The 26,581-nt window shown below is 41.7% G+C and overlaps 1 protein-coding gene across 1 annotated transcript; it reads right to left on the bottom strand.

Moving 5' to 3' along the window:
* Positions 1 to 1,688: 1,688 nt before the first annotated feature.
* Positions 1,689 to 12,825, bottom strand: LRIT1 (leucine rich repeat, Ig-like and transmembrane domains 1). The gene is made up of 4 exons (XM_013961483.2): positions 12,704 to 12,825; positions 9,693 to 10,159; positions 5,167 to 5,472; positions 1,689 to 2,674 (listed from the first exon to the last, which is right to left on the bottom strand). Exons 1-4 carry the CDS (start codon positions 12,823 to 12,825, stop codon positions 1,689 to 1,691), a joined length of 1,881 nt encoding a protein of 626 aa, XP_013816937.2.
* Between the last annotated feature and the right edge of the window lie 13,756 nt (positions 12,826 to 26,581).

Below are 26,581 nucleotides of genomic sequence, written 5' to 3'. Positions count from 1 at the left end.
AGGAACAAAGGGATTACAGACAGAAACTATTTTAATGTACCCCATGTAGCTAGTAGTTAGGCTGAGATCAAATGACTCATTTTTTCCATCAGGCCCAGTAACATGACATAACTGAAATCCTTCTGGATGAAGAGGACTTGCAAAATCTGTACAGGGATCCATTCCAGCCGGCGGATTTTGTTAACCCACATTGTACATACATATCCAGAATATGCATGTAGATCCTTCCAATACATTTACAAATACACATTTCAAAACAGTTCAAAAAGACTGAGGCTTCATCAGTTATCATTTCAACTTGGCTGGATTCCTCCCTTTCAACATTTGTTAGAACACGTGTATTTTCTTCATGAAGATATTTATTACAAAGAGAAAAACATTATATTCAGTATTCCTACATAGGGGACTGGAGTGGAAAATTATACAACTGGAAAGTGCTTCATGATAAGCACTCACATCCAAATTCCAGTAGATTTGCAGGACTTTAAACTTATCAGTTTATCCTGCTTATGAAAGCACATTCAGATGAATATAGGATGTCTTTTTAGGGTTCTTGAACTTGCAAAATGCTTGAAACCTGTCCATCACCACTGAGACTATGCCATCGCTGGTGCCCTGGTGGACGTACGCTGAAGTCTAACCAGGCAGAGGCCTTACCATTGCATCGCATGCACCAGCTTTGCACAGAGCAGAGGTATTTTGATGCCTAAAGCACAAGCAGCCAGCTGGGCTCTTTTGTCTTCACTACTGGTTTCATCAGGAGAGCTGGCAGCAATGATGGGGCTGCTCTGGGAATTTTTTGCAGAATAGTCTAATGCAACTTTGTCAGACATGGTTACAAACCACTATAATACCCACACGCAATTTGCAGAGTAGGCTACTGTATGGTTTTAACTAGCACAGCTGATACAAAACATACACTGCAGCAAATGACAGCTAGGCCTGATACTGAAAGACCTGTGCGATACTGTTGTTCAGGTAAACCACAACAAAAAAAGCATGGTTAGGGCCAAAATGTCGTCACAAAACACTCCCTGTTATGCATTCTTGGGAGTGGATTGTTTTTTGTCTCTTGATTTGTATCTTTGCACTTTTCTCTGAATTCAGAGCACAAAGCTGTTATTACATTGGACATAATATAAAGAGTTGCTGTACGTCTGCATTTAGTGATCTATTAGGCATCAAGCTGCATGTATCATGTAAGGGTGGTGGGTGTAACAGATAAGACTATCAATCTTCACATTAGTAGATACACTTATATTAAAATTATTAAATGCTCTCCAGGCTGTCAACCTAAAGAACTTCAAAAAATCTGAGAATAAAATAGTTAGCATACTGCAGAGCAGGTACTAAACACCACTGAACATCATGCGCTCAGAAATGTTGCTTAATGTTCTCACACTCAGTGAGTGCACACCTCATTTTGCAAAATTAAGAATCATCCAGGAGAACATGGCTGTTATCACAGAAGTTTTTGATCAGGTACAAAACAGCAAACCCCAAGTGGGGAGAGTAATACGTTCCTGTAAAGCTTGGGCACCATCAGCCTCTTGCATCCTCCTCCAGAGCACGTCAGGAGACATTAGCATTGACACAACAACCTGCAACTTTCGGTCTGTAGAACAGAGTCGTATATACAGCCATGTGTGCTTTCACATCTAACAAGGTGACAATTAGCCTAATTACAATCAGCAAAAGTATTCATTAGGTTGTCCTTCTGTCTTTGGTATTGCTTCTGAGTCCACACTGGAGCGGGCAGACAGCAGCCTGTTAGACTCATCAGGGGTATGTCTAGTCAAGTATTCTCCTTCGATCCCTTTCGCCTTGGCCCCGGGAGACAGGCTTTCAAAGGTGACATAGGAGTCCTGAATTTCCTTGGGTTTCCGCACTAGGCACTTTTTGCAGCGCCTTTTCAGTGCTCCACAGCAGACCACCAGAGTCAGAGGAACGGCAATGACACAGGCCACACTGATCACAACCACATTGATGAGCTTCTGGGTTCCCCCTGCGCTGGCAACTTCTTCTGTGGAAAATATGATGCATTGCTCCTTCCTGGGGATCAGCCCTTTCACGCAGACACACATGATGTATTTGGTCTTTGGCAGCAGCCCATAAATGGTGACCTTGGTCTTCCCTGGCTCCACATTGATCCGCCGCATATCTCTCTCTCCAAAAATGGCATAGAGGACACTGAATACTGTCGTATTCTTCGCCAGGGGCGCCTTCCAGGCCAGGGTGACGCTTTGGTCAGTGTCCCCTATCACCCTGACTGACCTCACGATTCGCTCCAGCTCCTGCTGACCGGTGGGCAGACTCGCCAGGAGGTTTTGTGAGTTGCCGTTCTGTGCTGCATTTTGGAGGACGAGGTTCTCTTCAGAGCCTGCTCTGGCTCCCAGGGTAGGTACAGTCGAGGTGGTGATAACGTACCTAGCCACTAGCTTGTCATTGTAGGCAGCCGCCTCCATCCCGCTTGCCTTTCCACTCCAAACACCTTTAGCATTAGAGCTGGGGTCATCCGTGCTCTCTGAATCAGTGATGATGAGGGATATGAACGCCTCTGTTGCCCCCAGGAAATTCTTTGCTTTACAGATGTACTCTCCAGAATCAAGATAAGAGACCACAGGCAAGCTCAGAATAGACCAGCTCATACCATCACTAGAAATTTCTTGGTGCACTGTAAGGAAAAGTGCAAAATAAATAGACAATCAACAATAAAATTAATAGCATTTTTTGTAAACTATTAAGATTCAATCAGCCAAATGTCTGCTTGATACAGCAGAATCACTATTTCTTTTTGCCAGCAGGTAGGTTACAAAATCAAAGTAAACCCAAGGAAAGGACATTAACACTGAAATTAGGGTACGTTGCAATTTACACTGCTTCAAAGCAAATGGTTGTGAAGTATTTCATACTTTTTTCCTCCAAACAGACATACAGCTTGGAAACAAAACAGAAAAGGTTCTTCCATTTTCAAGAAAAAAAAGTTTAAAAGCTCTTACATAGGTACAGTACTTAAAACAGCGGAGAGAGTGGGATGCAACACAACCTAGTTGAACAGTAAATGCACTTTTCTCTATCACAGAAAAGAAAAACAGTAAAGATTTTCTTCTAAAAGAATCATATGTGGACAAGCCCCTAAGAATCACATGTGAAATATAAGGAGAAAAGTGACCGAAAAATAATATCCTTTTTACTCTGAAATTAGGCTTTATATCAAGCCAAACACATGAAAGTGTGATCTCTTACCAAATTAGACAGCTCCATCGAGCAGTATGTACACAGTTGAATGTTGATTTTCTCTCCTGGTTTACCAGGAGGCTAAAACAAGCTTTTCTCGCCTTTTTGTATTGGGGGGGGGGGGGCATGGGGGGAGCTGGGGTTATGCAGGAGGGAATACCTTCTTTATTTAACCAGCCTCTTTTGGGTGAGCACATACCACCTCTGCCCTTTCCTATTGAAAGGTAAACCAGGGAGAAGTCTGAAAGGCGAAGATAAGATAGGATGCAAACTTCCTCAGGGCCCGAGTGAGGTCAAGTTCGAGCCTTATGAATCAGGACTTGTTCTAATAGAAGTGAAATACAAGAGCAGCAGATGCTATCTTTTGAGTACAATTATTATCTGAACAGGAATATTAAAAAAATATATAAAGCTTCCAATCTTCCCAGGGCACTTCCCCTTTACATGGAGACCGTAGGCTGTTTCTCACTTCTTTCTATCCAGAACACCACCATTTCAAACAGTTGCATTACAGCACTGGCACAGACGCTGCTGTTGCTCAGAAATTGTGTATATTTTCAGGGAACTTTTTATGGAAAAGTACTAAAGTCAGATTTAATGAGGCACAAAATACATCAGTCTCGATGGTAGCTGAAAGTAAACTCAACACACGCTTTCAGGAAAGCATTCTCTATTTTATTTTTTGTGGCTCTCTTTCAAGTCTAGAAGGTATCTTAGCAGCATAATAGGGGACATTATCATTACAAGGAGCTGCTCCACTACATCCTGCACATTGAGTGCAAAAGACCAACAACTTATAAAGATTCCCCAAAAAGATGTTTATTACAAGTGGTTATTACAAGTAGTTCCACTACTGTGAAAGAAAAACGCTCTCTCCCCTGTTTTTGCTGCAGCAAGGAACCCAGTAGCCCTTTGAAGACCCGACATTTGGCGATCTATCAGCTGGGTTTAGACCTTCTGTGAAAGACATGGCTGGACCCATGAGACCATAGCATTTGGCGGGTGAGACTTCAGGTCTTGATCTAAGACCTCTAGGGCAAAAAATCAACAATGACTGACTTGAATGCAGCAAAGATTTCTTCCCTAAACTCCCCATACATTGAAGGACTAACTCACCTTGCCATTTTGTGCCCAGTCATTCTTGTGAATGGAAACGAAAATATGATTGGTCACAAAGACAGCAGTATTCAAAGGCTTCTCCCACAAGAGGGGAAAGCACAAAAGGGGGAGCTGGTCAGCATTTTTTCCTCCAGAGTATTTCCCAAGAGAGCTTGTCAATCCATCAAAAATGAACCATTTCATGGACTCGTGGCATTTTTTACTGAAGTGTTATATCCTTTGGCAGTTCAGTGGCTTTCTTCTCTTTTAATATGTCTGTGCCTTAATGTTGCGTGTTTGCCACGCTTCCTTTTTTGCTACAGCAGATTTGAAGCCCAATTGAATTCACATCAGACAACTCTCTGCCAGAGATATTCACTAACTGATTAATAGTAGCTCTCACAAACCCATAAAATGGTTAAACAGGAGCCTTTTCAGGGACTAAATAACTAACTTTAGACAGCCTCTCACTACAGCTGGACATATTTCCTTTTTCCAGCTCAAACAGATTTACTGAAAACCACCTAAGTCATCTCACCACCATGTAACTGTTGTGAAACAAAACTAAAAAAACTCTTTCACATGTTAGTTCAACTATATTTATCTGATGACATTTACATCAACATGTGAGTAATTTTATAGTCTGGAAAAAATCACAATACTATAGTGAATTATAATCTTAATTTTGCACCACTTTTTTTGGTCTTTTTTCAGTGGGAAGGATCTATTGTCATTTTATCTCTTTGGAAGCTCCCATGTGCTGCACAGTCAATAGGAATTACAGGTGCAGGCCTCACTCAATCAACATGAAAAAAATTAAACAAAACCCACCTGTGCCATTCAGTTGAGCACTGCCAGCCCTTCTCCAGCTGAGCTCGGGAATGGGCACCCCTGTTGTTCCACATCGCAGTAAGACGGTGCTGCCCAGGATGGTCTTTACTTTGGCTACAGACGTATGTACAACTGGGCTTTGACACTTCCTTAGCTCAACTTGGCTGAAGAAGATTCCTGCAAGACTCCGGGGGGTGAAGCATTTCAGCCTGGGCTCTATAAATGCTATGTTAGGCGACTGGAAATTTAGGAAATGAACCATTTCATATAGACTGCAGTCACACACCCAAGGATTGTCTTGCAAACCTGTCAAAAGAAACCAGAGCATTAAGTCACTCCAACAGCACAGGATGGCAAAATCAGCTAGCTGTGGGGGAGGGTTGGGTTGCTTTGTTTTTTGTTTTTTGGGTTTTTTGCTGTACCATCCAGCATGGCAAAGAACTGGAATCTCTTGCTTAGACAGGCTAGGAATTTCCTGTCACTGGAGATTTTTAAAATATTAGCCAGATTGTCAGGCCAGTCGTCGGGCCTGCAATAGGTATAGGTGATCCTACTTGACTGTATGAAGCCTCTTCAAGTCCTGTTACTCTGTTTCTTTCATTATTTTAGGATTCAGTTGTTTTTCCTGAAATGTTAGTTTACATTATATAAGATTAAAAAAAATGGTTTAGGGAATAAATTAAAGAACATACATGTTATGCTATATTAAAAACCATAAATAGACAAAAATTATATTAGGAATGCACACATATAAGGGAGTATATTGAAGTATACACTTCTTTTCAGAGTTCCACAATGTTTCTCATTTTTCCTGCTGTCTCAGTGCATACCTATAGAACTCATATTCCACAAAAAATGAGATATTATTAAAAACAGACCTATGAAGACGGTAGTGAAAAAGCAAAATCAGAACTAGAGCATTGCACGTCCATGAACAGGGGTTGCTGCATTCTGATAAAATTTCTATGCTATCAATCATACTTTAAAATATCCACATTCACCTATGATATGGACAGTTGAGGGTTTCTAATGATTTGGCAGCATTAGCACAGGGGATGTTTGCATCATCTAACTCCAGACAACTATTTGAAGCCTAAGCACGGAGCACAGTTATCTTTGGCATCCGTCCTGCCAAGGGAGTGAGCTGTGCTCCTTCACAGGGGGCTTCGCTCCACCTTCTTCACAGGGAGCCTTGGGACACCCCTCCAGGCAGGCGACTGCCCCAAGTTAAGCAGTATAGCTACTCCCCCTTAATTACCATCAGGAAAACAGAAAGGTTGCCCACACTCATGTGCCCACTCTTGTTTCCGCCTGAAGCCCTACAGCAGTAGTTATGCAAGCGGTAGGTCTTCACACAAGAAGTGAGTTTTGACACAAGTATGGGGATACACCACAAGGCTCCCTGAACATCAAGGGGCTGCTTGAATTTGCTAGAGTCAGCAGAAATGCAGAGTAGATCAAAAGCCACTAATGCCTTAAAGAAACTGGTCTAAAGACACTGCTAGAAAAACCCTCTTGCTTATATCCTTCCTACTATCCTCTCTGGGCTTGCAAAGGGGTTTGAAAGTGGCAGACTTTCTTATAAATGAATATATTAATGTTAAGGAGACTAAATAAAGACTGAAAGTTCAGAGCGTGGCTTTGTTGTTTTATGGCACTTTTGCTCACAGCATACTTCCGACTTCACACACTAGATAACACCGTAATTTATTCCAGATATGCTGGTGAAATAATTGCTTTAACTTTCTTTGCTGGTGCTTTAGCCACTGTGCTGAAATCATCATGGACTAAATAACCAGTAGGGCCATTCTTCGTGGCACTTTACATTATTACCTCTGAGATCTGCTTTTTCTCTCCCCTTCGCAGTTTGAACGAGGATCTCAGGCGGGTTGGGGGAAACCCTTTGAGTGTCCTGCCAGTGCCCTGACACATCCTCTTTTGCTACCCTTGTCTGAAAAAAAGGCTAATTTCTGCCTCTCCTGCACCCATCGTCCTGCCATTCCCCCCTTTCCCATGCTAGTAAACTTTGTCCTCTCTGGCTGCCTCTTTGCGTAAGAGAATAAAATGTGCTTTTAGCCAGCCAGGAGTGGAAGCACCAGGGTGGAGAGCGGCTGGGGCTGTGCTGGGCACACACTTGCTCTCACCCTGTCCCCATTCCCTCCGCCCTGGCAGCCTGGAGGCTGCAGCTCCAGCGCTGGGGAGCCCCTGCTCTGCCCCGCGCGCCCAGGGGGGGACCCCGATGCACAGCTGTGCACAGTGCCCTTCCGGCGCAGGGGGGCAGGAATCGTTCCTCTGCTCACCCCCACGCCGGGCACACCTCTTACGGTTGGGAAACCTCTTACAGAACGAACTTTGCAGGGCACTGAGAAGCCTTTCACGCAGCTGGAAACAGCAACCAAAATCAGCAGCGACCAGAAATCTGAGCACCTGCCTCTTCCCAAACTCGATTCAGCCCTTTCCCTGGTCTCCCAGCAAGATCTCCTGAGGGTTAGCACATCCATTTCTACAGGGGTCTGGGAGCCATTACAGTCACCGCCTGCCTTTCGCGCACATGCAGGCCGTCCGCAGAGCCCTGCCCTTGAAGGCGACGCAGAGCTGCAACTGCTGCTGTGGCCCCCCGAAGTGCAGGTGACCCCCTCTCCCCCAAATGACAGAGCCCGTCGTCTGGCAGCTCACGCAGGCAATCCTCACACACACGCAACCTTGCAGCCTTGGCGCACACCATCAGCTGCCAAGCTATTGCTGAAACTACTTTTTCTTGTAGTAAACTACAAACAAGGGCTCTGAAGAGGATTCATAATGATGCGCTTTAGAGAACTGAAGGGACTGGGCTGACTCTTTATTATTCACGAATTTTTTATGCCTCCATGAGAAACAGTCATGAGCTGAAAGAAACCGAAACATGCAGCTGTGTTCTCCAGGTCTGCTCCTCCAAGAGATGTGCGTTTCACGCACGTGGGTGCCTAGGGGTGTCAGCAGGATAGGACTTAGGAGCAGGAGTGTCTATAACTTATAATGTGAATCTTAGCATTATACTCATTTACCTGCGTGATTTTTTTTAAGATCCTGGTGCAAGCAGCCTATGTGCAGCTGGCTATGCAAACACTCAGGTTGGCCAGAGCATCAGGACATGATCTGTCCTTCCTGGCAAAATAATATCATAATCCATATTGAATGTAATAACATTATTACCCGTAACTTGGCTCTGCAAAATAAATAAAGAGTAGGACCTAGGCAGTGTCTTGTCATGCCACAAACAAAATGGGCAACCTTGAAGCTTTGTCTTAAAGAACCAGACACTGCACCTGGCACCTGCTCCTGTTCTAATGCTAATCAATCCTTAAAAACGTCTGCTAAGGACACTAAAAGCTTTGTAGACAGCAGTTTGTTTCTTTTTAAAGTACTGGATCTCTCTCCACTGCAACCTGGTTTTAAAAACTTTGCCTCCCCTAAGTTTATCCAGAGAACAAGAGCAGCAGCAGCAGCAGGTATTTCTGAGCTATGGATAGCACTTCCCAGAGTAAGAAAAAACTTGTGACATCTCTGCTGAGATAATCAGCAAGTGCATGAATTCCCATCCAACCTGTGGTGGCTGAGGATGCGATACACACAGACACGCACACCCCATGGGTAAAACAGAATTAACAGAGCTGGGTCAGTTTATATCAAATGAGGACAGCAGATGGCAACTACTCTGGACCACCAGCAACCTGACATGGATTTGATCCAGTGTACTGTGGCTAAAAGGCTCAGTAGTAATCCCCTGAACTGCTAAATGTGCTCAAAACTTCATTTGGGGATATTGCAACTCGGAGAATTCAAGACAGCCATCTGTACCATACTCTTTGACACAAAAATTGACAATTCCTTCACAGTCATACTTCTGAAGAGCCCAGAATTATCACCATTAAGTGGATTCACATAACTTTATGCCTCTCCTTGGAGGCAGTACTATCTTGGCGGCTTTAGGGAGACTACTGTTTAATTCTTCCTGAACAGATAAACAAGATTCTGGAAAGATGCACACTTTGGGGCAAACTGGTTCTCCTGGCCCAGATTTTATGCTCAGCAGCAGTTTTCTTCTGCCTGAATTTGGACATAATGTGTCCATCTTTTTATTTAATGCTGCTTAAAAGCGATCAACTCTAACAGTTACTGTTAGAAAATAGCACATTAATGATTTGTGTTTCTGTCAAAAATGGCAGTGTCAGTAAATAAACAAGGGCTTGAGGAAGCGTCGCTAGTTTTGTGTTACAAAGATTTAAGCAAGTGACCAAGTTTTTGGTGTAACAAGCTGGGTGTGGGGTGCCTGAGGTGAGATTGTTAAGATGTAAATGGATTTCCACTAAAGATATGCTTTATTCAGAGTGGGAAGGAGTTCTGAGGCACTGCTAATGCATGCTTTATATGGGATATTAAATTAGCCCTGCATGTGGTATACAGTAACCACTGTCGGTAAAAATTCTACAATAAGATTTGGATCTCTTGCCATTTCTGCCCCAGGCAAAATCAATTATTTCTCTTACCTAAAATGATCTTGGAATTGTCATTGGGAAAGTAAGGAACTGCCTGGAGGTTGGCCCAGGTGGAAATAAGAGCTTGAGGAAGAGTCGTCAGTTTATTGCTAGACAGGTCCAGGTAGGTGATATTCTTGACATAACGAGCAGCATCTGGGGGGACTGAGGTGAGTTCGTTATTGTGTAAATCCAGAAGCCTTAGCTGGGGCATGTCAGCAAGGGCTTCCCAGGGGAACGATATTAAGTCATTTCCATCCAGCCTCAGCTCCTGTAAGCAATGGAGGCCCTTGAAGGTGATCACGCTGAGGCTGGCCAAGGAATTATAGGGCATCCAGAGGTACTCCAGGTTGTGAAGTGAATGCAAGGCTTCCCCTGGCACCCTCCTGATGGCCGTCTTTTCTATCCGAAGCTTGGACGTATCTACAGGAATATTCACAGGCGTGAGAGTCATCTCAGGGTCATTACACAGCACAGTCCTGGTGGGGAAATGCAAACACAGACATGACTTCCTTATATTTTGAAACATTTTTACTTTAATACAAGATTTTGATCTGCCTTTCTTTTTTCATGAGCCTTATTCTCTTCATATCTTACTTGCTGCCAATCTATACATCACCACTACAATTACATTAACTTGCAGTAATTTGCACATACATGGACCTTTGGGAAGTGACTGCAGTGTTCTGCCTCTGTTGGAGTGGCATGGGTCTGAGTCCAGCCTGTACACTGTTCCTTCTTTCTTTCTTTCAAAAATTTTTAGGGTATTTATGACAGACAGTAATGACATTCATATACAACAGAGGATACTAGTTCATGTTAAAACAAAATGATCCATAAACTGGGCAATAAAAGACATTAAAAAAAGCCTCACTGAAGTGTGGGATGGGAGGAAGTAACGCAGATTAAATACAGCACAAGATCTCTGGTTCATGAAAGAAGGATGAGAAAGTCAACTAACAACTCACTGGAAATACACTACAGCAAGCACTGCTTTACTATGAGATAGTCTGGAAGTTGTGCAGAGGCGGGGTAGTTCATTTCACTGCACGCATGTACAATAAAGAGAGTGAAAGCACAGAAAATTAACTCTTTGGAAAATGCTATGCTAAAAGCAGGGCAGATTTGTGTTACTAAATTGGTCCTTCCAATTTCTGATCTCTAGATGTCAAATCCTGAAATTCCCATGCTGTATTTTTTGCAGCCTTCATACGCAAAAATATGACTTGACTTTGCCAAGATGTGGAATTGTAGATAACCATGGCGAGTGAAGGGAGACAAAATAGACCTCTCAGACTGCACTTAAATTTGCCTATCCGCAAAGAGAGAAAGGCAAATTCTTAACAAAATACGAAGCTACCTTGCAAAAGGTAACAGGGTCAAATAGGCATGTTCCACCCCACATGCTAAAGAAGGTACCGCAAGGAATGTAATGTGATCAGTCAAGTACCATTTTCTTATCATACTGCTTTGCTGGTAAATAGAATATTGCAAAGCTGCCAAAACCAGATGGGGTTTGGCTGAAAGCAATTACTCCTCTACTATCAGCAAAAATAAATAACATCACTGAACTGCTCATGCAAGTTTCCTGGAGTTAAATGCTTTTTGAGCCTTCAGTTAAAACTGCTAATTTATAATCAAAATACAGTACATTACTTTCATCCAGCACTTTTATTGTGGCTTTAAGTCCTGCCCCCCTCAGGTGAAGGTTGAGATATTGAGGAAGAACAAAAGGTATAAAATAAGAAAAACCCAGAAATCTTCTTTCAATGTCACATTTTTTGTGTAGACATGACACAGAAATTTCAATAGAGACACTATTACAGTAAAGCAGTGTGCTCTAACGCTTCTCATCATGTCACTAAACTATGTCAGTGAGCACTAAACAATTAATCTATGAGATAATCTCCCTCTGCTAGTGAGAAATATGAATCATAATGCAGAAAAAATAGTGACATTATGTTCCTTAGGGGACCTATGGGCATTAGCTTTTTTATGTATCTTCTAAAATGGACTACAGCTTTTTCCAGTCACTGAAAGGAAATTTCACCGAGAACTATGACATTTACGGAGTAATAATAGGCTGTCTCACTACTGCACTCCTTTTTAACAATTACAGACCACCAGTGTCTCTACCAAGCTTCTGGCTGGGAACGCTTTTGGTATTAAATCTATAGCACCACAGAAGAGATAAGAAAGCAAATCCATTTCATGAGGATCCAAAACAGAGGGGACAGCCTTTCATTCCTGTACTGTGATCTTCTCTGGAAAAAAATATTTCTTCCAAAGGAGTTTGCAAATACTGTCTCTCACAAAACCTGTTCTACTGCGAATTGCACATTATAAAAATTTAACCTATATTGCATTAGATCACAGCATTACTTTGCAATTATACTTCAGAAAGATTTTTTCATTAAAGTCCTCCACAGCACTGTCTGTGTAATGGCGCTGCATTCCAAAACTGATGCCCTTCTGGTCTTGCCATCTGTTTTACCTGAAAGTTTCCAGTCTGTGAATTGCCTTTTCTTCTTCTTCTTCTTATCTGCCTTTTTGCTTCATTCTCATCTAGGATCTATTTTAACTGTAAAACCTCCAACTGAAGATTTTTTAAAGTAAACAGAACGGACTTCAGTTTTTGATACCACAATTTAAGTCACCCCTAGTTACACTTAGAAACAAACCAGCAGAGCAGAATAAAGTCTTAACCAGCGCTTTCAGCACGAACATATAAAAAGAAAATTTTGTTTAAATTGTATTCCTCTTTGCCATTGCACCACTGGTAATTATGGTGGTTCTGTTCTTGCAGAGGAGATGCCCAAATGCTGTCTCTTAAATCAGCTTACTGTGTTTTCAAAAGCTAATCCTCTGCAAATAAAGCTAGAGTGCAAAGCGACTGGAAAAATAACAAACATGAAGTCTGGCCACAGTATTTTCTCCTCCAAGCATCCTCACAGAGGAGAACAAATAAAAACCCAGCAATAAAAGGAACAACAACAACCCCCCTCCGGAGATTATCAGCATACCTGGCTTTTGTTCCTTCGCTGAGACTATGGAAGGTGCAGCTACACTGAGACGGACAAGAGCCGCCAGCCCGAGGCAGCCCTCCAAAGACTAAGCAGCAGACCAAACCCACCGTGATCCACATCGTTGTACCTGCACATGAGAAGGACACCTAGATACTAGACAAAGTAAACGGTTTTGCCTTTTGTTTTATCCATTGACCGGCCACATCTTGTTAACTCCCTTTCGTTTTCAGCCGCACAGTGATCTTCCAGCCCTCGCTGAGTCCATCAGATAAAAAAGGATAAGCAGGGATTAAGGATGAGGACTTGAGTTATTTTCATGAAGGTGCTTATTGCTTCCTGGAATCATACTGACAGCATTTCTTCCCTTAGGGAGCCACATCAAACCGGGCTCCTCAGGAAATCTGTGGCTCTTGTGTGAGAAAAAAACAAACACACTTTTGGGGGACCTGCATCAGAGGCAAGATAAATGTTATCTGACCAGGAATTAGAAATAATTTACTTTCTTACAGTGACTTTGGGAATACTTAAAAAGGGTTTCTCACATTACAGGAACCTAAGCCTCCTATATAAGAATATTGAAAATATATAGCAATATTACTCAAAGATTTTCTTTTCTTTTCTTTCAAAACTCCTGGTTTAGTCAAGTATTTATTTAACTGCTAGCAACATGCCTATATTAATAAATGATGAATAACCCAGAAAATACACATATATTCCAGTTTGTATCAGGGCTAGCACATGCCTGAAGGACTGACCACTGTGGTCTCACTTGCTGATATAGCAAAGCCCAGATGAGGGACCACTTTCCAGGACCACCACCTTATCTAAGATACTGGAGAGCTTCAGGAACACTGAGTAAAACTCAGTTCTGTCTTTATAACAGTTCAGTTCTGGTTGTCAAACTATTTTTATCCACACCTCTTGAGATAATGGTTTCCTATTTATTAGCAAAGACAGCCATAACAGAAAAGCTGACTCAGAAGACATGTGTTTTCAACAGTCTTCAGCTAACTCCAGAGAACACAATACATGTCAGAGAAGTAGAGTCCAAATATGCACAAATATAACACTTGAGAGGTTGCTATTTTAGATGGGAGCAGAATCAAATTCATACTAGCAAGGCTATCTCATCCTTATAAAAGCTATTATTTTCTGTTGAGTGGTAAAGTATATAAACCACTCTCACAGCAGTTGGGCAACACTCCTCTAAAAGTCAAAATCTTTGGAGAAGCTAATAGCCAATTACTTTCAACCTGATCAGACTGCTTCTCCCCCACTTCACAGCTATACTACATTATAGGTTTGGCAGAAAAAATGACCCCTATATTGGACATGAAACAGAAAAGGTAAAAGGTAATGGAAATGAGGAGTGACTGAATGGACTTGAACAGCTAACAATAAAGCACTAACCAGAAACTACTCCTTCAGAGATTTTTTAGCAAAATGTTTCTCTTCTAGTTCTGTAACACCAGAAAACCTCAGTGCCTGGCACAGTTACATGGGTGAGCCTAAGATGCCTTACTATGTTTCAAAACAGGAGCAATTCTACTAAACTCCTGGACCCCGTTAACTCAGTAGGAACTTTGCCATCAACTTCACCCAGAATAATGGGGTGTGGGATAAAAGGTAGCTGATTGCAGCAGAAACCACCTGGCATTCCTGTGCTGCGCTCCCATTTGCCTTTCAGCACCAGGCACTTCCATCTCATTTCCCACCTTCCCTTTTCTTTGCCTAAGGTCAGAGGAGAAGGGGGAAAAACACAAAGTACAACCACAACCACAAAGTACAACCACAAAGATTTTTTCTAAAAATTAGCTTTTCTTGGCTCTTAATTATAGTCACACTGGTCAGAAAAAGTGCCCTCACAGTTTCTTCTGACAATGTTTTGAAGAAGCCATGGCTCTTCTCACCTCTTGTGGGTAACCATCCAAATTCACATTTTCCTGGGAGCTCTTCCACTGGGAGAGAACTACAACTCTGTATTTTTTTGGATGCCTGGTTGTACTATAGCTGCCCCATCTGCAGAGATGCTAATCATAAGAACCACTACAAAGTCAAGGAGGAAATAGGAACAATCTAGGCCAGAAAGCCTTTGGAGTTTAGGGGAAAAAAAACAACAAAAACCAGACATTTCAACATACAAAGCTTCCACCTCAAAACGGTATGAGAGACAGATATGTTCTGAAGAGCTCCTATGGATATTACTCCTTAAAACTCAAATCTTCTCCATGTTTTCCTGCACGTGGAGAAATCATGAAAGGCCAGCGCCAGCCATGCACATGCCTGGATCTCTGTATAGCTTTAAGGTTCTTCTAGTCCTCAAATCTTTGCGGGTCCTATGGAGACAAAGTAAGGCATTCATGCCATCCAACCATACACAGCCAACTCAGATCCCTAACAAAAGACTAGTCTCCCTAGGCTTCCTAGGTAGTTGTAGAGACAGAGAAGATCTTCCAGAATAAGTGTAACATGGACAATCTGAGTTGCCTTTTGCTAAAGTTTGTCTCTCTTCCCATTGACAATAGAATTTAGGGACCCCTGTTTTCAAGCTAAGTTGGATGCAGAAGGTAAAGTGGTGTGAATACCCTCATATTTCCATGTTTTCCCACTCTCACCTGCTCTCCTGCCAGGGTTGAGGACCAGCGTGTGTGAGAAGGATTCCCTGTGGGCTAAATTGCTAGCTGAAGTAGCTTCAACTCTAGAATACATCTGCCACCTCTCCTTTCCTACAACGCTTCCTGTTGCAGATTTGTTGCTTTTGTTTTTCCTTTCAAACAAAGAATCAGAAGTTACAAATCAGAAGTGCATGAATAGCATAATAGTCCTATGTACAAATTACCTGAAGGTTAATTATGTTACAGGAACAGTATAGGCATTGTTTCTAATAAAGAATGCTTACCAGGATTTCTGGTGTATAATTGTTTTCACACAAAATTCATCCTGTGTTCTTCAGCAGAATGAAATTTCACTGGCAATTTTTCTATAATTCTGAGTAACAAACTCTTAGAATTTCAAGGTAATTTAGATGTGGCTTGGGGCTAACTATTAAACAGATACTTTATGGTGTCATAGTTTTGCATAAGCTTGTTTCACTAGTAACGCTGGTAATTAAGGCTTGTAGAAATCACTTACTGAGAGGATGGCCCAAAGGACTATTTTTCCCCATGCTATTTTCACATCCTACATTTATTGTTGTTCAAAGAGAAATTCAAGTATCTCATTATTTATTTCTGAAGAGATAAGAACATGATGCAATGCCGCTCATTAAATGCCCATAGTCATTTTCTCTTTGACTTCCATTAGGTCCCATTTCTAGTTTTAATGATTTCTCAGTTCCCTTAATGATCTCCAAGCTAAGACCAAGATCATTGTTTTGTTTAGTGCACTCATTGCTCAACATGTGCTGCTGCCCAGATGCTCTGCCTCAGCTCAACATTTGCAGCATTGACTGAAACACCTCACTCCCCACTGAAGTTAAATTCTAGTCGAAAAAGCAATTCAATGTAATTAACCTTCTTTCTCTATTTTCTTCAATGCATCTGACAAAGTGGTTTCCCTCAGAGCTCTGGAATAATAAACTTGTAGAAATTAGGCAGTTACTATATAGTAGGATTCGCTTTCATGAACCTTAATTTTGCCTCACAAATGGAACATCTAAGTTACAGCTAAATGCCAGAAGCAGTGGAAGCAAACTTAAGTTATAAAAAACAAGAGCAAGCAAAAAAGCATTCCTTAGCAGCTGTTAATCCTATGCACTCTGTCATGAAAGTTGTTATTAGTTTGCATGACAGATTCACCCTGAACAAGAGAGAGAAAGACCTGATGGCAGGCTGTTGAATTAATAAAGCAAGATAAATATAAGTGGTAACTTCTAAATGTTTTTCACTTTGGAGGATATGCTTAAGTACGTCAGGCCAAAGATCAATAGAAGAGAGAGTGACACATGGCCAAGGGAGAGGGAGCGGCCTCACTCTGAAGAAACTCCCCGAAGACCCATCAGGAGGTGAAGAGATCAGCTCTGGAGGGCTGCGTATGGGCGGAGAGGGAGCAATGCCCTCGGTGCCCCGGGTGGGCAGCTGCCACCAGCACCACAGAGAAGCGGGGGGAGAAGAAAGAGAGAACAAATGGGAATGGCAAGAAACGCCTAAAAATGTAAGAGCAGATGCTAATGCTCCTGCACCTCAGGGACTGTGTAATAGGTGCTCAAGCCACGCACGAGGCGGCTGTGGGTGAGCGAGCTACAAGTTGTTTCTCCTCCTGGTTATATCCACACTCCTGCCCTAATTCATTGAGATGGCAGAGGCAAAACTGAACTAAAAGTCTGGCTACTGTTTTCAAGAGGCCCTGCTGCCACGTATTCACTTTTTCCACACGGTTCTGCTTGGTTGCACAGCATTTCTTTGCAGTGTAAGAACGTTCTAGGTCGTCATGATATTTATGATGGTAAGTGTATTATTTCTTCCCAATACTTTACAGTTATTCACACATTATGCTACATAATTTAAAATGAACACTCATTGGCTAATTCCCTTCAGGTTGCAGGTGATATTTATATGAAACTTTTTAAAATCAATGTGACATTAATTTAAATTTATATTCAATTTAAAAGAATGTGACATTTTCCAATCGCCAAAGGTAGCAGTGCAGAATAAAAACATTTATTTCCAGGACACCAAATTCTGCTCCAAAATGAAACTAGGGGGAGTTAGGACCTTAACTTCCATGGGCACAATTCTGGGCTCCAAATCACAAAAATTGTGCTACTTGTTGCTACTTAGGAAGTAAAGTGTTTCTTCTCTGTATTAAACTAAAAATATGAGATAGAGGAAAAAGCATAATAAGAAACAGTGAGTGTCACTCGGTAGAACTGTAAGAATTTGTTTTGCATTCTCTGAGAATAGCCAGGTCCCCTGCTTATATTTTTGGTGCAAATGCATGCAGAGCAAATGGGGACAAATTCTACTGTCAGTAACAAAGTCAACAGCATTCAGCACGTGGCAATCTTCCCTACAGCTTAACAGTTTTAGGCGGGGTATAATTTAGAGAAAAGTTAATAAGATTAAGTTAATTATTTGACACTACAGTTCCCACTTTTTTTTTCCAGATAGACTTTTTGAACCTAGAAATGTTCTTTTATCAGTAGACTCTGCTCACTCACCAACTCAAAAGCAAGATTCAAGTGATAAATTCATAGCATGTTCTACTGAGTCATTTTTTTTAATACGGCCGTTGGACAGGATTTATTTTTACTTCTTTTCCCCTTATACTTAGAGAAAGATGGCATAGAGCAAATAAAGCACCATATTTTATCATAAATGAAAGCTATAAAATGCCTTATTATCACGATTTTGTCTGAAAGGTTTTATTAGCTGGCAACACAAGCCAGACACTAAATCAATTTCATTAGGTAAATGCATCTTCAAGAAGCTTCTGGCAGGCCACATCTCATAAAATGGAAAATCCTTCCCACTGATGCAAGTTGAGAGCATGTCAATGCATTATGTCGCTCTAAATTAGATCTTGCACTTAATACCGATGAAGAAAGCTCCTCCAGACATGTAGGACTTAAGTCATTAAGTAGACCTCTAGGTGTGTTGAAGAAATAAAAGAAACTTAAATGGTTTTTGCCATGGACATTAAAAGTCTATCAGTAGTGTTTCTTTTGGATATGTTTACTGTGGTTGTTATAAACAGTACTGAATAGCAGAAGTCAGTGCAGACCTCTATCCCAAGTGGGAAAGATATGTATGCAGCTCCCTTGTGAAAGAGCAGCATTTGACCCATTTCCGTTTGACCAGCACCAGCAGCAGCTTCCCAACTCCACATCCCAACCCACAGCTCTCAGCGAAGCGAAGTCTAGCAAAGCGCACAGAGGAGCACTTGGCTGCCTGCGCCCACCCTCCACGGCCTGGAGCCACTGCCCAAGGCAGGACTCTTCCTGACTGACACAGATTAAAACGCCGGGGAGACATTGCTCCACGTGTCCCTGGCACCATTGGACCCCAGAAGCACTGGGCACTCAAAGCAGCGATTTATTCTCCTTAAGCCCTCGGGTCATCAGTGAGGTGACCTTTGGCCCCAGGATTGAGCAGGTGACATGAATTCCTGTCCTACAAATCTAAGGGAGGAGAGGGGTAGCCACCATGACCATGACTGCACTTAGCACTTCAACATCCTGACTTTTTTTCCCCCCTGAGATTTAGGTACAGCATAGCTCTTTTCTCTTACTCTAGAAGACTCTAGAGTGGGCTACCCTTTTCTTCCTATGCTGCACCCTCCTTGAGGACAGGTGAACTTAGTCCCCTTTGTAATTCAGCCTAAAGACTGGGGAAAATTGTGAATTGAGGGCACAGGGCAGGAGGAGTTACCTACCGGGTGCTTACTGAAATGCACCTATTCCTCTTTCAAGTCCCCCTGCAGTGGCAGGTAAACAGCTGCTGGAGGTCAGAAGTACAAGATTACAGAGCAAAATTCTCCAAGACAAACTCTCAGTTAACTCCCCTGCATGGGAAAAGCACCAGATGAACTAACCATTTCTTTCTTAGAGATCTTCTGCAGCCTTTCTTCAGGGCTATTACTCTTGAGCACTAGTATGAAAGTGAACACATTGTCCATTAGATGGAAGCTGGAAGATATTTCCACCCACAACCTATAAACACTCATAAAATGTGTATAATTCCATGTCAATGAATGCCTTAACCATCATAATTGTTGACTGATTTCTGACCAGAATAGTATCTAAGGTATATTCTTACAAGTCTCTGAAAGAGCAAAACCAAATAAAGTGGATAAGAGTGGAGAATTATTTAGGTGTCTGTACACATGCACACACCTATAGCGTTACCAAAACATACTGCTAGAACGGTATAAATGTGATGTTTAGTGGCATCACTGTCTCTCACAGAACGAATTGGAATTCTTCTTTGAAGTGCCACAACCACTTACCACTCCACATTCGACCATTTTGACTACTGGACATACCTTAATCATATCTGATATGTGTAAAAAAAATTAAAATGGGTAAAAAAAATTTAGGTTTATGTTCCTGGCCCCTCATCTCTTGCTTGCTCCTTCATTCTCTAAAATCCACCAAGGGTCCTGCAATTTAACAAAAACAGCTAACTTCGGGCTTAGCATCCTTAGCTGCTTGACAGAGGGGGTCATGCAATAATATTGCTGACTGCAACAACCTTTTCTGATTTGGACTTTAATAGTATTACTCTAAGCCCTGCAGAGTCACCTCTGCTTAGAGAACAGTGCTTGTTTTATTTTGCTTCCTCAGGCATGCAAGAAGAATTAAACTTTCTGCACAGTTTATCTGGCTTCTGGATGCAGATGGAGCATAATATGTTTTACCCAGCAACCCTCTACCCTCTTCCCAGTCCGATAATCATCTGCTTTCCTTTCCTGGCTTACCTGCCTACAGCCTTCGGATTTCACAGGCCAAATACATGGGCTTGGGGCAGCTCTAATAAATCTCTTGGAATCTGCAAAACAAGTCTTACACACAGGGACCAAGAAAAATAGAAAAATTAAAGAAGAAAACAGAAGAAGGGAAAAAGGTAGGAGGAAAGGGAAAAGGAACATTTTTGCTCTGGTGTATTTTATTTTTTAATGTTTTTTTTCTCAGAGCAATAAGTTCTTCTTAATCTATTATCTTCAGTGATGTAATGTATGTATATATATGCATGTGGTGGGGTCATAATATAAGAATTATACTTCCTGTGTAATTACACTACTGTGATTATTCTTTGACTAATCCGTGATTATATATATTTTTTTCAAATATGATCATTTGACTGCTTACCACAGTTATGAGATATAAGAGAGGGGAGTCTTCTGGGGTAATACCGGAATTCAGGCCATGCCTCAGGTAGCCCCTCAGCACTAGAACTGTCCTCTTGAACCAGGCGAGATTCCCACTGTGAGGTACAATTCCCCCCCCCCCCCCCCCAAAAAAAAAAAGCATCAGACTTTGGCTCTTCTGTTTCTTTCTACGGCCCATTTTTCCACCCTTATTGCCCATTTGTTAAACCCTCTAAGATATATAACTGGCCTAATTTTGATGACTTTTCCTTAACAAAATAAGAGAGAGAAAGAAACCTGAGATGATGAGGCAAGCATATGATGGTTAGGACCTTCCTCTCAGCACTGATTCTCCTAGCCCGACACTGGCTGCAGACCGGGAAGTGCAGTAAGATTATACCAGTGCAGAGCCACCTTCAGAGAAACTCCATTTACTCTGCAGGATCTTTGCTAGGGCAAAGTGATTCCTACAGTCCCACTCAAACCAAAAGAAACATCAGGAAAGCTGATTCTCCAAGGACAATACCTGGAAGTAGTTCTAGTTCTGCAGCCCGCATGAAATGCATCAGGAGTCAAAGTTTTGGTGAGGGCTTTCCATAAGGAATTCAGACAGGAACAAAGAGTTACGTGAGGTCTTGTGCACGTTCTGTCCGCTGTGGAGGACTCAGTCATCTATAATAATGGACATTAAGCTGTTTTATCAATATATTGGAAATAAATATAAAGCTTCTCTTGTCTTCTTGCTAGTTTATTCCTCAGTACCTGTATTTAAACTCAGTAATTATGGGCATTTCTACACTATTAAATAAATGCATCCATTAAAGTATTAAAATTACCATTTATATTTGCTTTAATGTCTTACATAAAGTGCTTGACAGGTTACTTAATTTTGCTGGAGGAACATAAACAAAACAATTTCGTTCCTGGGCATTCTCTCTTACTCCAACTTGGTAGATTAACTGTAAGATACCTATGTAACATATAATTCATTTTTTTTCAGTCTGAAAAGCACTTTTCTAATCATGATTTGCACTTTATGGTGAGAGTCTACCTACCAAAGATTCTATTCAGGAACTGATTGCTTTTTTGTAAAAGGAAGAAAAAGTCCTCAGGAATGAAGTAACTGAAAGAATAAGAGGGCCTGGAACTCCCATTTTGAGATGATACATTAAGAAAGCTCCTCTCCTCCTTTATTAGCTAGCCACAAAACAACAGAGAATTCAGCAACATTCCCAGATTAGAAATGTCAGCAAAAGATCTGCCTTCACCACAATTAATTCAGTTTTGTGAAGTAACAAAACCCAGTTTTTACAAGTCTTATTTGACTCTGTTATAAAAGGCAACTCAGCTTGAAAAAATTGCTTATTACACTGAGCTCAAAGAATTGGATAACAGAAGTTAGGCAATCTTTAAAAAAAGGTAACTTTTTAAATAGAAATGTGAGGGAAAGCCCTGGTTATTTCACAGGTGTGGTTTATAAATAATTCTATTGATTCTCCCTATTGTGCATTAAAATTTGCACTTGGATAACACAAAAGGCCTTGATACATCTATTGTAAACAAGTATTTGGTCAGGTTTCTATAAGAGCCTCCAGGAGAAGAAAGAAGCCTAAGGAAGAGAGGAGCTGGCAGTGACTGAAGTTAATCTCAAACTTCAAGAAGTGGAAAGCCCCAAATCTTTCATAATCTGACACAAATGATGGGATTGCTCCTTAAGCGTAGCTATTTAAAAGGCAGACATCTAATATGAACTAGCCCCTAGGCTCTTTCAACAGCCAGTAAAAAGGAAGAGGTGTCTCCAGATCATGATCTGTCATGCTGTAAGACAGGTGATACTTGGGAGCCGCCTGACTCTGTCCAGTAACTGTAGAGGAAGCCTAGCTTAGCCTAGATAATTTACACCTTTGTTTTTTATGAAAAAAATTTAGATATGATGAATCCCTCTCAATGTAAACATGAAATCAAGAAAAGCTACACAAAATTCAGGCTAAAACGATGTTTGCAAGGGAAGTATCAGCAGAAAGTTTGGGGAAATCCTTACAGAGAGACACTGGCAGTAAGACTACTAAGACAAGTATGCTGAAAAATATCACAGCGACAGGAAGAATGAGATGATATTGTCACACATGGCCTAGAAGGTCATTTACATATACTGTAAGTAGCATAATTTCATTAAGGAATTATACGGATAGATCCCTCTTGTTTTTTTTACAAGAGAAATAGTAAACAAGAGGAGAGCTGGTGTGCAAATCCTGTCTTAATATAACTAAGGCCTCTCCTGAAAGCAGACTTTCTTTTGAGAACTGGACACTGGTCTTTGAACTGTAATTCCTGACAGAATTATTCTTCTTCTTGCTGCTTCAAGGCCTGAACTCTGCAGGGTAAACTAAACGAACAGTATTAAGTATATCCTATATTCTGTAGGACTGGTTTCTCCTCCAAAATCCTGAAATATGCCATTACTCAGCAGAGAGTAATAGTATATTTCATTATACTGTAAATATGTAAATGACCCTAATGGTAGGATACTAACTAACAATAAAATACATTATTTACAGTTATCTAAAATGCATCTAAAAGCAACAATTATACAGATTTGATAATGATCATAGATGATGTATCCAAAAAGTAATAATTCTAGGATGTAATCATTATTTATTAACTTTATTAATTTTCTACTCTAAGTGGATATACACATATTTATCAAATACATATTAAAATTAATATGAATCAAGCTACCTATCTCTAGAGAGATAACTCAGACTGTAAGAATGAATGGTGATGCTTCTTAACTCTACGCTAAGTTTCTTCTCACTGATGTCTAAAGCACATATGTGTCCAGGAGAGCTGACTCCAGCAGCAGTCCCATTCTCTAGGCAGCTATGAAGTGTGCAGACCGGGCCATGGAAGACTGGGCGTGAATAAATGCCTGTATCCCTAGCAGGGTCATATTCCTCCAAAATTCTTGCACAGCTAAGTACACGGTTAATGCATGCCAGTTTTGTGGAGAGATGAGGGAGCTGCATGCTTTTACGAATGGATTTCCTCACAGCATCATTCTAGCTAGTGGTTTTCCCCAGCGTCGAAGATGCCCCTCCTTCTGTCTTATTCGCCACCAGAATTTACAGCTTATTCACTTCAGCTCCACAAGGCCGAGCAGCTTTCCCTTGCTATCACTGCCCAAGGTATGCTCTCCACGCTCGCAGAGCAAGCCCCTTCCTTTCTGACGCAGGCAGGGTTGGACGAAGGCAGGCCGAGAGCCTCGGCGGGGGGACGGGGGTGAGCCGGTGTGTTGGTGGCCGGCATGACGGGCGGTGAGGTGGCAGGGGAGCCACCACCTCTCTGCTACAGACAGACTGTACTTCCCTTTCCCAGAGCCTCACGGCCTCTCTCAGGGCCGGGTGCGAAAGCACAAAACCCCAGCTCTCGAGCTGCTCGTGCCTTGCCAGCAAGGCCTTTGCAGGGGCCAGCCAAGCCGATGGCCCTCGCAGCCGCCGGGGAGACACGGCGAGGCTGCACGCGCTCAGCAGGGCACCGACCGCTGTTTCCGCCAAGCATCCTTTGCCATCCCGAAACCTTCACCACTACTTCGTTCTCCAAATAGTGTTGGAGGTAACCTCAGAGAAAATTAGATTAGACAGGTGTTTTACACTGTCTGCTTATTTTTAGTAGAATGATTACCAAGTGGCTGCAAATAAGTCCAGAAGGTCGACACAGTTAACCTTCCCGCACTCTGCACCGCAGGACCATCTCCTGCATCTTTCCTCACACAGCCAAAACCACAAACCTATTCACTGTCTGAAACATATTCCCAATCGCTGCTACCAAATCAAAACAAATTTAAACAACTTAAACTAGCAGGTCTCCAGACAATGTGCTTTCTTGTTTCCTTCCCTTCATGAGAAGCATTTCCAGTGAGACCCAAGGCTACCACTCACCTAGGTGATATGGAGCTGAAGTCCCCTGTGTCTGTATTCCCAGACTGCCTCTGCTAAAATGCTGCCGTTTGCCATTTAAAGGCATTTTTCAATATAAAAAGTCAAAGACAATTTGGCTAAACCTGCATCAGAAGAACAGATTAGGAAGACAGAGGAATAATAATACATCAATTTAGCAAAGTTCTTGCTGTGAATATAAAAAAGTATGTCAGCAATCTGTATTGATTGCTTGGAGAAAATTCAGAAATGCGTGTGTTCTGTTATCTCTGCACTGCACCTTTTTTGCTGTGCTTGTACCGCTGCATATTTTACAAAGATTAATCTGCTCCCACCAAATCCGTTCTGTCTTATGAAATCCATGGGGGGATCTGGCAACAACATATCAGATCTGTTTCCTGCATGTTCCTTGCAAACAGATTAGTAACCAGAGAAGCATCCTTAAGTGAGAGGGTAAATTGAAATGGATGTTTTATTGATGCAGTGAGGAGATCACTGGGCGTGCAAAATACAAGGTTGTAAGGTAACATCAGATTAAGTGAAGTACCTTTTCCCCTGAATTTTGAAACAACGAATAGCTATTGAAAGATTGCATAAAGTAAAAACCATCACTAAAAGACTTCATAAATTACGGAGCTAATAAATACCTTTGGTAAACCTGTTATCCTTTGCATGGTTTCACTGACTACACATGAATACATAACATGAGGTTGTCTTGCATAAGCAGGGAAAGCAAAGTAATACAGCTTTGTTTTACCAAGTGGAAAAAGAAATGAATACCATTATTAGATTCTGTCAAACTCATTAATTTATTCCACATTTACACATCCTCTTTGCTGGAGAAAACCCTTTATAACTAACTGGATATAGCAGCTGTGTTGGAACATACGTCAACACATACTACACCAATGAACTATAACAAAGTCAACTTGACGCATCACCAGAAGTGGATATTGGAAGCCTGATACTTAACTATTCTATCGATATCAATTGCACTTGAATCAGATGCTGAAGAAGCAAAGGAAAGTTTGCCTGTGACTGACTTGTGTTATTTTACTCAGCACTGATAATGCAAATAAGCTTTAGACATGGAAATATATAAGACTCTTAAAGGAGAAACAGCCAAAAAGTTCACGATATTCTTTCTAAATCAGACCTGTTAAATCCAAAGGTGTTGGATTTGTAGCCCAGTTTCTGGAAAAAATCATTTTGGAATGAGCAAAGGGTGCAGCGAGCTTTCACATGCACTGCAGAAAGTACCAGCAGTGTAATGCGCTTGGGATGTTTGCTTGGGAGGGATGGTAGGTGAGAGTGGCAGGCAACCAAAAGTGCCTGACAGTCCTCATGAGGGCAGTTCACGCAATATCTGTGTCCTTTATCTCTGATCTAGAAGAACTGTCTAGCTTTATATTGACAAGCATTATAATGAGCCATATATTCTCAAAATCAGTACACTAAAAAGATTTACAGCACATTCACAAGATCTAGTACTAATTTTTTGCAAGAACACACAATGAATCGCTATTAAAAACATAGGCTTAGATGAGTCATTTGGCCTGCTAGGAGTCAGGGCTATTGCCATCTTCTTGATCAAGACACACAGGTGAGTGAAACACAAAGATAAGGATGGATTTATATGTGCAATGTAATTTTGCTTTACTTAAACCAAACACCTGTATAGCCTAACAAATACCATGCCCCCTGAATCTTACTTCGAAGTCCAAGAGCATATCCATCACGGCAATTACCCACACTGAAAACAGCTGTAAGTTGAATACAAGCGATCACACAGTGATCTTACTGACACAAAGACAGTAAGATGGCTTCACAAGAGCCTTGAAGCCCCTATCAGTCCTCCTGGGCATCACAGCCTGTAAGCATGAATTTCAGGAAAACTAAAAAAAATTCCGATACCACTGGCTTCAACCAGGAACCCTGGATGGGAATGCGCCTCTGCTGCACAGTCAGGAAAGCCATGAGCAGGCACTGGCCACATCAGGTGCAATTTCACTCTGCCTGACCTCTGAATCAACCAAGAGCCACGGTAGCATGGCGCAGAGCTGGAGTGAGTACACTTTGGCTGGAGGAAGCCAATGTGCCTTGTGCTTCAACTCCCTTTTTGTTCCCATTGCAC

Source organism: Apteryx mantelli, chromosome 7, assembly GCF_036417845.1.
Source record: "Apteryx mantelli isolate bAptMan1 chromosome 7, bAptMan1.hap1, whole genome shotgun sequence".
Taxonomy (NCBI): Eukaryota; Metazoa; Chordata; class Aves; order Apterygiformes; family Apterygidae; genus Apteryx; species Apteryx mantelli.
This window is presented reverse-complemented; position numbering and strand designations above follow the sequence as displayed.

Excerpts from the sequence above, each read along its gene's own strand:
- LRIT1 (XM_013961483.2), bottom strand. The coding sequence starts at position 12,825 with ATGTGGATCACGGTGGGTTTGGTCTGCTGCTTAGTCTTTGGAGGGCTG. Across the intron at positions 5,473-9,692 it reads CAATTCCAAGATCATTTTAG|GTTTGCAAGACAATCCTTGG; the intron begins GTAAGAGAAATA and ends TTCTTTTGACAG. Across the intron at positions 2,675-5,166 it reads TGCTCAACTGAATGGCACAG|TGCACCAAGAAATTTCTAGT; the intron begins GTGGGTTTTGTT and ends TTTTCCTTACAG.